Genomic DNA, 12716 nt, shown 5'->3' on the forward strand with positions numbered 1-12716 from the left:
GGTAATGTTCTTTACATGTCAAGCCGGGTTTTTCCCGCTATACGCAATATGTTGCTGCTCACCAGTGCCTGGAGCTGGCCCACCTGCCTCGCTTACTAGTTCTCCATACTAAGCATCTTATTCCCTATCGTTGTTATCTCATATTTCCTAATTACTAAATACAATCGCTGCCAGAGAATTGACCGCTCCTATAAGTTAGATAAACTTGGTAAGCTAAATCTCTAGGCACTGTGTAATGCGTGTTTTCATAGTTTCTTCTACCATAAAAATTGTGCAGAACAACTGACATGTACAATACGCTACCTGATGACAAATCGAAATGTTATACTTGAACATGCCCTGTCTATATGTGAAATTGACAATGCACAAAAAAAAAAATGCTGTATACGTGACATAAACTATGCACTGATTCACCGCTTGTTTTACATCAGAGCAATACCACTTACTCTAAGAGCATATGTTTGATTTCTCCTTTTGTTTTTCCTCATAGTATCTCACTAGAAATGTACCAGATCCCTCATATATATTCTTCTACTTTTCAAAAATTGTGCAGTAATATTAACATGCCCTGTAACTGATCTGATGTGTCTTTGGAATGCTTGAAAATGCTGTTGGGGCATTGTATGCCTGATTGTACTATTATGCACGCCAAAAATAAAGAATTAAAAAAAAAATGTAAGATGAAGATATATATATATTTTTTTTAATGTAAAGTGCACGATTGGTGTCACATTTTGACACCCACAGATTACGTCATGTTATGCATGAAGCTTACCTTCTTCACAGTATACACTCTCATGAAAACAAAGTAAACAGGATGCATTCACAATACGCACTTACACACAATGCTGCAGATGTAAGGAGCTTAACCAGAGATGGTTCTGTGGTGCCCTCAACAGGCAGAATATTGGCACTGCAGAATAGTAGATCATGTTCTGCACAGACCTATTGGGTTTACTTAATAAAAGGTTCATTAATTAAACAGTGAATAGAAGTGAATTGAAAATGAAACTGCAAAATTTAGGGGAAGATATCAGACTTTTATCAATTCTACAACTTGGCTATAGTCACTGCTTGGCTATTTTTGCTGGAATTTCGCAACACATTTTTCAATTTACTACAATTCACCATTTATTGTAAAATAAAATTTGTAAAAACCTTAAACAGTGTCGTAAAGTAAAGTAAAAACTGAACATCAAAATGTAAGCTAAATGTGGTAAAAAGTAACTCAACTCTATAACAGCCTCATTTGTGCAACTGGGACTTGAAATCCCTAAAGACTTTGATATTAAAGCAGCGATTCCTTGGTTGATCTTTGCATATTTTGCTAACTCCTTCGAAGGCGATATGCCGTCCTGGTGTGAGGCAACTTGGGGGAGAAGCCAACAGGACATATACTTATCTGAAGCTTCTGGTGCAGGGGTCCTCAAACTCCGGACCCCCAGATGTTGCTGAACTACAACTCCCATGATTCTCTGGATATCTATGTAATTCAAAGAATCATGGGAGTTGTAGTTCAGCAACATCTGGAGGACCACAGTTTGAGGAGCCCTGTTCTGGTGCTTCATTCTCCAGGAGACATGTCACTGTATTCTTGCGCATGCATGAGAGTGCAACACAGAGGTCTGTGGATAATCTCGCAAGATCACAGGATCCTCCAAATGTCAACACTAACTATAGCATGCCTTGTTCCAGTCACTGCTGCTGTGAATTGACAAACGTTGATGAAGAATCTCTGACATTGAACAAGGCAATTTGGATGTGGGTGGTATTGTATTTTCTATTTTCAATTAAATTATACTATCAATCAAATTAGCCATCTCTTCTGTGTTTCACAGTCAAGCTATTCTAAAAGATGAAAATGAAGTAATGCAAACTCAAAAAAACTCTGTTCAATCCTCTTCCCAGCCCTTCTGTACCCTACTTGGTGTTGTGCTAGAGGTAGATGAGGTAGTTAAAGCTATGCTAGACCATGTATTTTTTCATAAGGAGTTGTTTTAACAGTTTAAAGAGTCCTAAACATTACTCTTCTCTTGAATCATGTAATTACCCCTCTGTACAGAAATAAGTGATTATGAACAAAGATCAGGCCAGGTGGCCGGTCACCAAACCCCAAGAAGAACCAATATATAGAAAGACGCATTGCACATGGAATATTTCACAGTTATGAATGTTTATTTCTTAGAGACAAGACATCACAAGCTCTTCTACTTTCATACACATGTGGAGTTTGAAACCGGACCAAATAATGGCAGTGATAAGCATACAATGTTACAGTAGGGCTGCCCATCTCTTCCCTCAAGGACCAACAAGGGGACTTAAAGAAGGAGTTCCTCAAGGTGATATGCACTATTAACCATTATACTTAAAGGAATACCGAGAATCACACCAAAATTCTGTAGCAGAGGTGGGCAAAAGATAGATTCCATAATATTGTAGAACTACACCTCCCATGATGCTTTGCAAGCCTTAAGCATTTGTAGTTCTACAACAGGAGGTCGTCAACCCCTGCCTTATTGTGTCCATCAACGCATCCATGATTTTGTAGTTGGATATCTAATTGGAAAACGGTCAGGGCCCTTAATATTTCCTGATAGATAAATTGTATCTGCATTACAGCATTCTAATCTGGATTCAGCCAATGGGAGAGGAGCAGGGTGCAGAATCCCTTTCTCATTGGCTGCAAAAAGCTCTTCTTAACATAACCTTAACACTCAGTTTGTCACATGCATACATGCCACCAAACGTCCATGATTCTCAGTCTATACTTTAGACTTGGGTTCTGTGTAGAATATACTACCAGTACCTAGTATCCTATCTTAATAAGAAAACACCCACAGTCACCATCTATAGCACTCAGGGATTCCACATGGAATGCTCTTGCTTATCTCTCAATATAAAATCTGTTACTTTATCATTAATATATATAAAGAATTATGAACATGCCACATGGCTTTGGGAGAGGTGAGAATTGGGACAACTAAATTCTTTCACAGCTTAACTAATAAAGAAGCAGCTTTTATCTCGAGTGCCACTTCTGGTTGTTGTAACCAAGAGCAGCAAGCGATGGGATTCCAGTGTTCTGTATATTTTGGCTTTAATGTGTGTTTTAATAAAAGTAGCTAAAAAATAAAATTAAAATCTTGCCTCGCCTAAAAAGTGTAATGGACAGAACATCGCCTGCCTGGACATACCGCAAAGCTGGGGTAGGGAACCTTTGGCCCTCCAGATGATGTGGACTACATCTCACTTGATGCTTTGCCAACAGAATGGCTGTAAGAGCATTATGGTAAATGTAGTACAGAACATCTGGAGGGCTGAAGGTTCCCCACACCAGTTGTAAAGCAACCGATATGTCGACATGGTGAGACAGTTAAGTGATGAGTGTGAGTTTATTCTATTTGCTTCTACACAACACTCTATATGGGGCAATAATCCAGAGGACACACTCCTCTGCTGGCCTCTGGTCAGTCCTTAAGGTTCAACTCACTGTATGGACTGACGAGGAACCAGAAGAGGGGAATCTGTACTAGAGACCGATTTAAAAACAAATGTATAGATCAACAGAAGACGTTCCTGGCTCAGTCAATTTGCTACATTTTCTCATAGAATAAAATTACTAAATTTTAAAATACTTTTCATATTAGATTGTATAATGATGTCATATAGTGCAGATTACTTCTGAAATCAATGCAGCTATTTAAAACATTATTTAAAACATGTCCCCTTTAATCCACAGTTTACTCTTTACTTCATAGAATAACAAAACTGAATTAACAGGTTGTATAAAAATTTTAAAATATTCAGCTGCGCAGCCCAGTACTAGTAACAGAGATTTTATCACAGGGTTGAAGTTAGCGAGTTAGCATGCTAAGTAATTCACAACCTCATGTACAACATCCTTGTCCGTTTATTGTTTTGTAAAGAGGAATATAGATGGGGATACCATATAAATGGGGATTTATTATAGTATATTTAATGATAAAAAGACTTGTGTAAGATCTCTGTCAACTGCCACATTAAATCAATATGTCAATTATTTTCTTTGGTTCACATAATGGAGATCGTTTCCAATTATATAATAAAAACACACATTTTGTGTATTTTTTTATTTATTTTTTTTACCATTTTCTGTTCTTTACTCTTGACTTGTCATGATCACCTGAAAAAAAAACATAGTAAAGAGTTTGTAATATAAGAACAACCAATGTCTTTAATATGGGTCTTCAATGTTTTGTAACCTTGTGTCAGGAACATAGATGAGGAAAACATCCAACTTTAAATACAAACTAACATAGACTTAAGATAAGGCCAGGGACTAATTTAAAGTATTTTGAAATATTGGGCAGACTACATGTGCCGAATGGTTCTTATCTGCCGTCACATTCTATGTTTCTATGTTTCTATGTTTGGTGGTTTTATAGTGGTGCTTTCAAAGCAGCTATATTTATTTTAATTTGAGCTTTCCTCCTTAAATGGTCTTATTGGCAGCTGAATAATAGCTATTATCATAGTGTTTGCAATGTTTTTGCATGCATTCAAAGGCACTTGATTTCTACAAAATGATTTACTAAACTGGGAGGTTTGGAGAAATCTTAAGGTGATCTGCAAAGTCTATCTAGAAAGCCACACTGGAAAACCACTCATTGAACCAACCTTTGTGGTTATGGTCTCTCTTGTTCTCATCCTGAGCTTGTTGACTTGGCTTTCAGCAATGTCTGCCCGCTCTTCAGCCTCTTCCAACTCATTCTGGACTTTACGGCACCTGGACATCTGAACGTTTGATTGTTGCTCCTGTAAACAGAGAGAGAATCGGCAAAGAACACTGAGTGCTAGTTACATGAATCGTGGTGAGATAAGTATTTTATTATTAGCTTTGTAAAACTGTAAACTGACCTAACTGGGGTAATAACATTTTATGAGGCATATATTCCTGATTCATAAGATTTTGTTTTGCTGCGTTTTTTTTGTTGTTGTTTTTTTTTTAGCCTATATTATATACACTTCAATAATTGTTTTTAAAAGAACCAATGGGTCATTCTGCACTATAGAAGGGAAAAGCACAGTAATATCTTATTTACTTATTAAATGAAGATAGATAAAGCAGAGATATCAGATTTATGAGAGCACAGTCCCATAGAGAGAACCACAAGTAGTATCAGAGAGCCTAGCTTGTTGGATTGGAGAAGCCCATCTCACTTTTAAAAGCCCGTTTCACATTTAAAAGTATATGTTATTTTATTACCTGCTCAGAACACTACTACGTGTATCCTAGGCTTTCTTGATCTTTTTCAATATCTAGAACACTCTGCTCCACCTTTTCTCGTTGGTTATTCCATACTTTAAGAATTCTTTCCTGAATATCTGCCCTAAATTAAATCCTCTCCAAGTTTTGTTTATGACCTTTTCTCTAGCTTCCTTTGATTTACATACAACATAATTATCTTGTGGTTCTTTAGATCACTTGAGATATTTTAAGTCTTTATTAACATGCAGGGTGTGCACGCATCTTTAGTGTCTTTAGCCTCTCTTGATATAAATATTCAGACTTTGTACCATTCTATTAGCCCTTTTTCACATTTTCTCGAGAGTATATAGATACTCCAGATAAAGTCTCCACAGCTGGGTACAATATCATAGGTGAGGTTTCCATATACACCCAGACTTTCTACAGCTTTTCCATCTTATTTTATTTGTTACTTTTAAATACTATGATATAGTAATCCTCTGGAGCTTTTTATCTTCTGTTGACACAATTATTAATCTAATGAGATCTCCAGAACTACATATTTTTCCGGTACTTAAACAAGACCTGCAATGCTAAATGTAATGTCAAGTTCCAAACCAGTTGACATGTGCAACTTTTAAAAAAGGAATGTTAAGCTACTCACAGATTCCTCTGACTGCCTCTTGTAAGATTTCACTTTGATTTGTAATTTATCAACCAAGTCTTGCAATCGTGCAATATTCTTTCGGTCTTCTTCAGACTGCAATGTAAAGGTTTTTTTTCATTAGATCTTTCTCACCCTTCAAAAGTCTAGATGATCCCATTATTTTGCATACTTCCCAAATTTACCTGGAACGACAGCTCCTTAACACGTCTTTCATATTTCCGGACCCCTTTGATATAGTCAGCACATCTCTTCTGCTCAATATCAACTTCACCCTCCAGTTCTCGGACCTAGAAGAATTATGAAACTTTGCTTCAGGATGTATTAAACATTTGCCCTTGGACTGCCTGTCTAATTTTACCAACATCATGGAGATACAACTTTTTAGGTCTTTACTTGGCCAAAGGCAACACTAAGCAAAATAAAAGGTATAGTTCAACAGTTAGAATCCTAAGCCTATCACCCATTTTGTCACCTGCCACCAATTGCAAATGTAGCATACAAGTATTGTTTCATCCATTTTACATGCTACACACAAAGAACGAGTAGGGCTAAATAATATTAGAGTCATCGTTAAGAGACTCACCCTGGCCTCCAATTTCTGGATATGCTTCTTTCCGCCTTTCAATGCCAGTTGCTCAGCTTCTTCCAGACGATTCTGTAGGTCCTTCACTGTCTGGTCTAAGTTCTTCTTCATCCTCTCGAGGTGAGCGCTCGTGTCCTGTTCCTTCTTTAATTCCTCTGCCATCATGGCAGCCTGGCGATTACAGAGCAATATGTCTACCTTATAATGAATTTAACTGAGCAAAATGTTTTGCTCTGTGCAAATAATATTAAATAAAATAAATTGAATTTAAAAGAAAATACAAAACACATGAAAACAGACAGGCTCTCACATCAGTTATGGCTTTCTTTGCTTTTTCTTCGGCATCTCTTGCTTCCCTGCTGACATCCTCAATTTCTCCCTGAAGTTGTGAAACATCTGTTTCCAGCTTCTTCTTCGTACTAATCAGGCTTGTGTTCTGCACAATGAAAGGAGAAGATGCTACGTAAATGACTACTCCATGCAGACGATAGTGGAGGTTCTACTGGTTTAAACAAAGCTATATACCACTAAAATGTTCTACATTAGTACCAAATATACCACAATCCAAGACCTCACTAGGTTCAGTATAAAAATATATATAAAATTAAAGAACTGATTGTTCAATTGCTGCCTAATATACCCCACCTCTTCACATGTGCCATTGCAACAATATAATCAATGTGTTTCACCTCACCTGTTGGGGGTTTTAATGTTGTGGCTGATCTATCTATCTATCTTAAAGCATAAATATTTCTATAAGATAATCTATAATTAAGATGAAAAAAAAGACCTCTATTCTAATCATTAAGCATATTAAAGATCATGTCTTCTCATTACAAATAAAAGGAGAGAACTCTTGACTAAATTATTATTCATATTTATTTTGCCTTTTTCCCCTTAATGGATTTCAAAGCACTTCAAGTAGAACGGCTAAGTTCCAACCTTAGAATTGACCAGATTCTGCCAAATTAACATTCACCAACTGAGCTATCTCAACACCTTCTTTCACATATATTATATTAATGATTTATATTTTAGAACATCACATGGCCAGACTAAAAAAAAACACATATATATGGGTAATGGACCAATGTATTCGACAACCTCAGATAATAAAATCATAAACTTTATCTTTATCTTGGAGTACGTAGGAGATTATTATGTTGCAGGCATCAAGAAATAATTTTGTCATGATAATACTCTGATTTCAAACCATTCAGTTGCGTGAGATTAAACCTGAAAGTAATCTGTACATGGTTCTCCTGTGATTAAAAATTTGAGGAACATTGGTTTTATTTTACCTGGGAGTGCAGAAGCTGGACACGTTCTGTTGTATCCAGAAGTTCTTGTTCTGCAATCTTCCTAGATCTTTCTGTCTGTTCAAGAGCAGCTCTCATCTCTTCAATCTCAGCAATCAACAGGCTGTTTCTACGCTCCACCAAGGCAAGCTGTTCCTTTAGATCTTCCTGCCCTCGGAGAGCATCATCCAAGTGGATCTGTGTGTCCTGTGGATGAAGACAATAGTTGAGAGTAATGGGGCTTTGGTAGACTCAGAAAGGAGTTCAGAGCATCGGTGTAGGAAGGTAGGGAGATGGTTGGGACCAACTCCCAAACATCTGGTGGGAGATATGAGAGGAGTAAAATCCATCCCTAGTCATAATAGTGTGGCTCTTAAAAATAATATGTTTTACTAGGAAAATGAGAAAAAAAACAAATAAAAAATTAAATGAGCTAGTTATTTTGTCCACATCAATTATAGAACAATAACATTTTAACAAGAAGACTTTAAAATATTTGTAGAAAACCCCTTACAGAATTATTTTATTTATATAGATGAAGACGGGTAGCTTAAATAGGTCTATATCCTATTCTACCTATAGCCTCCACTAATGAAAGTGTATCATAAAAAAATGCATGGTTTAACATTTGCTACCTTAAGGGTGAATACTTTTTATGAAAAGCTGTTTCTAGATTTTCTTACGTTCCCATACTGATAGTTCAGAGGCTTTACAGGGTAAGAAAATAAATATATAAAAAAAAATATCTTGCCCTCTACCACGGAATATAGCTCATGTAATCATTACAAATACAAATGTAGAATAAAAAGTATATATAATATTTTTGAACATCCTACGCCCACTATGGCTGCTTACTGCTCCCGACAGACTAACAGACTACCTGTATCCACATAACTTCAGTGCTCAAGGGTATAGGTAAACTAGTCCAGATTTCAGCGAAAACGTAAACATTTTATGTGTACCTTCAGTAGACCTTGGACATTTCGTAGACATTTCTGAGCTTCAGCTGCCAACCGATTTGAGTGACTGAGCTGAATCTCCATTTCATTCAGATCACCTTCCATCTTCTTTTTAAGCCTGACTGCTTCGTTCCTGCTCCTTATCTCTGCATCCAAAGATGTCTGCATGGTTTCCACTGTCCTCTGGTGGTTCCTCTTCAGCTGGTCAATCTCCTCATCTTTCTCTGCCACCTTCCGCTCAATGTCAGCTTTCACTTGAGTCAACTCCAGCTGAATTCTCAGGATTTTGGCTTCCTCATGCTCCAGGGACGCCTTTTAAAAAGTGTAAAATGTAAAAATCTCGGTTTTTGCCATTTTTTTTTCATTTACAGTTAGATTAATACATTATACGGTATGTGTCTACTGAAGTCAATAATTAAACCATAGCTATCTATGAGTCCTCAAACCAGGAACTAATTTGTTCCCTAAAGTACCTACAACATGAGCTTGGTCTCCTAGGGATTAATACAATTCTATCAATACTAAAAGCATTTTGTAAACATGTTATGGTAGGCTTAACAAAGACCACGGGTCAAAAACATTGCCAGGTGACTTGAAAACTCAATACAAGAATTACAAAAGTACATGGACCTCAGCGAAGAAAGGGCAAGCATGTATCTTATTAATTAATGTAATCTGCTATGCAATGCCAGCAACACTACATGAGAAGGTCATTATTGCGACTGGGGTTAAGACATTACCTCTGCTTCTTCAAGCGAAGCTTGCATTTCACTTTTCTCCAATTCCACCTGTTTCTTGGCTTTTTCAAGCTCGTAAATGATTTTACCACTGGATGCGATTTGTTCAGACAGATCAGTTATTTCCACTACGAAACATTAAACATTATGATGTAGCTAGCATGCTCTCTTTGGAACCCTGCAAAAAAGACCCCTAAACCTAGACATTTAATGATGAAGATAATGGATATAGCTTAGGTCCATTGGTATTCCTAATAGTTCCTGACATCCTTTCTTTACTCACCTTGTAGATTCTTGTTCTCACGTTTAATTGTTTCAAGCTGATCCAAAGATTCTTCATACGCATTCTTCATTTTGAAGAGCTCTGTACTCAAAGATCTTGACTCCTTTAAGGAAGACTCGAGTTCCGCCTGGTTTTCCTCATACTTCTGTTTCCACTCGGCGAGAATCTTTAATAGCAAGAGAGACGGGAAGTCTGATACAGATCGCTAACATTGTTTCAAGTTTTCCATTCTTGACTCCGTCTCCCCAACCACAGTTCATCTTTTTACATGTTGTAATCAAAGCATTAACTGTAGGTCTGCTCAAACTACAAACTACAGTTTTGCATCTTGACACATTGGCTCCCATATCATATAATATGAACTTAGGTAGCGTTAATTTAATTTGGAGCAGAATTGTATCAAGCCTAAGAAAGCCGAAATGGTGATTAGGAAAATTCTACTATAAATCATTTCTGGTGTTCTTGAAATTCTTAAAAGGCATTTTAATATAACTATATTCAATGGTCGCACTGAGAATCATACAAAAACACTTCAGTATAGCAAAACTTATGGTGCATAGAGTATCCTGCACATAGTCTCCCAACCCAGAGCTCCCTATAATCACTAATTTCAGTATGAGGTCCATCCAACTAGTGCATGCAACATGCGCACAACTCAGCCACACTCATGTGTGGTCAGTGACTAGGGAGTTTGCAATAACAAAACTGTAAACCAGCTACGTATGACGGCCATCAGAATTATGAACATAACCACTTATCCTTGTGATGAATGGAACTGCAACGAAGGATAAGGTACTTATCCCATAAAGCTCTCCAGAACATAAATAGAGGCTAAATAGGTCTGCCAGCAGCAGCATTTGCTGGTGAAAGTACCCAGCGCTAAGAAGTTTTTTTTTTTGTTTTTTTTTTAAATATGTACTTTAAATAAAATTTTTCCCCAAATTTTTTATGCCTTAATAAACGGCGGGTCAATTCGTCGCTACTATAAATAAGTATTTATTCTTTCACAAACCTTTTATTTGGAAACCTCTTTATGTGTCCCTTTTATGCAGGGTAGAAATTTAAGTGAAAATGCCAATGATAGAACAATGAGTAAGGCAGCCAGCGCTCTGTTTGTGTGATGATTTTTTTCTATATTCGTACACCTTTCGCAAGTGCCAAAGTTTTCTTCTATCTTCATCTGCCGTGGCGTGCTCTTTTTGAAATCCTACTACATTTTTCTTATTGAACTAAACATAATCACCTTATCGAAATTCCTTTGCTTTTTGTCGAGAGCAGCAGCAACAGCATTTGCCCGCTCCACGTCAATCATGAGGTCCTCCACTTCGCTTTGGAGCCTCACTTTGGTTTTCTCCAAGGAGGCACATTTGGAGTTCACAGCTTCAATCTGTTCCTCTGCTTCTTGAAGGCGTTGAGCTAACTTTTTCCTGAAATCAACAGATACATGTTACTTTGTGTGAGTTTAGTAAGGGGCACGTATCGGAGACAGGAGGACATTTCTGTATGGCAGCATGGACCAATCATGCAAAAGCCATCCCCAGCTCTACACGTCCATAAAACCACTAAGCCAACATAAAATACTGTTCAGGATAATCTTACCAGAATACTGTCTGCTTATTTTTTATGATTCGATGATTAACAACATGTTTAAGGGGACCATTTACAGGTCCCATTCCTTGATAAAGGTTCTCAGAGGTGGAAATTAAATCTGTTTTGCTAATTACATCTGCAGAATAATAAATACAGAGATTTAAGTTCACAGATATTGCCATGGCAGCTGCAGAATCCAATTTGCACCACTACTTACAGATTCTTAGAGGGAACCTGAAACATGGGAGAATTCAATTTGTGTGAGTGCTGTTACTCTCTAAACTAAACTAACAAGTAATATTCACTTCTTACCACTAGAGGTCATGGTTACTACATTTTACTGTGGACCTGGATTGTGTGACTCGGGACAAATAAGTACAATGTATTTGTGATGAGGAACATACCGTATATACTATACTATACGCACACGCACGCACACACACACACACACACACATGATATTGGGCTGCTGGTTTTAATGTCGTGGCTGATCACTATATTATATATAGACATATAAAACAATGATAAAACATATGTATCTAAGTATCTCTGACACATTTGAATGGAGCTTTTTAAAAATGCAGACTTCCATGCAGAACTCCTTCCTCGTAGCCTTTGCCTTCGAATGGATTCAATGCCCATCGTTTATACTTGTAAAGTTGTGAAATTATTATTTTTTTAACTAATCCTTAATTAAAGGAAAGTTTTAATGTGATCTAACACATAATTCTGGACCTGTCTGTAAAATATTACCTCTTGGGGCATTTGAACAGGACCATGTTTTGGGATCCCTAAATGTGCCAATTATTCAATATTAAAAGGACACACAGTTAATCAATGCAGTAAATGTGTTATTATGTCACGGAATTACTTGGCATCTTCCAGTTCTTCTGTGCGCTGAATGGCATCAGTTTCGTATTTTGTCCTCCACTGGGAGACTTCTCCATTGGCTTTGGACAGAGATCTTTGCAGCTCACCCTTGGCTTCCTGTTCCTCCTCATATTGCTCCCTGAGAAGGTCACAGTCATGGCGTGAAGACTGCAAGCTATGGGCCAGAGCATTCTTAGCCTGGCAATCAGAGAATCACCAAAATTTTGTGTTAGATTGTTAACAGAATGCGAACAATCTGGGTACAGTAACACGGTGCAGAACTCTCACTCGATCCATACCTTCACCTCTTCTTCCATATGTCTCTTCAGTTCCTCAATTTGCTGGGTAAAAGCTTGTTTTGACCTAGACAACTGTGAGACCAAAGATTCTCGCTCTTCAAGCTGTCGTCCAAGTTCACCTGTATTTAGACAGGAAATGTAACATGGTAACCTCTGGAAATATTTATATATTCGGCCAATATTTATACAATATATATGGCTAT

The 12716-nt window shown here is 37.2% G+C and overlaps 1 protein-coding gene across 1 annotated transcript in view; it reads right to left on the reverse strand.

Moving 5' to 3' along the window:
- Positions 1 to 4074: 4074 nt before the first annotated feature.
- LOC134611842 (myosin-3-like) overlaps positions 4075 to 12716 on the reverse strand; it is a 35428-nt gene continuing 26786 nt past the window's right edge. The window contains exons 29-41 of the mRNA XM_063456107.1: positions 12514 to 12632; positions 12216 to 12412; positions 10998 to 11181; positions 9755 to 9920; positions 9475 to 9599; positions 8738 to 9046; positions 7779 to 7982; positions 6788 to 6913; positions 6478 to 6648; positions 6077 to 6181; positions 5892 to 5987; positions 4657 to 4794; positions 4075 to 4162 (exon numbers count right to left, since the gene is read on the reverse strand). Coding sequence (XP_063312177.1) covers positions 4139 to 4162; positions 4657 to 4794; positions 5892 to 5987; positions 6077 to 6181; positions 6478 to 6648; positions 6788 to 6913; positions 7779 to 7982; positions 8738 to 9046; positions 9475 to 9599; positions 9755 to 9920; positions 10998 to 11181; positions 12216 to 12412; positions 12514 to 12632 — 1964 coding nt within the window. The 3' untranslated portion in view covers positions 4075 to 4138. The remainder of the gene's footprint in view (positions 4163 to 4656; positions 4795 to 5891; positions 5988 to 6076; positions 6182 to 6477; positions 6649 to 6787; positions 6914 to 7778; positions 7983 to 8737; positions 9047 to 9474; positions 9600 to 9754; positions 9921 to 10997; positions 11182 to 12215; positions 12413 to 12513; positions 12633 to 12716) is intronic.

This window comes from Pelobates fuscus, chromosome 5, assembly GCF_036172605.1.
Source record: "Pelobates fuscus isolate aPelFus1 chromosome 5, aPelFus1.pri, whole genome shotgun sequence".
Taxonomy (NCBI): Eukaryota; Metazoa; Chordata; class Amphibia; order Anura; family Pelobatidae; genus Pelobates; species Pelobates fuscus.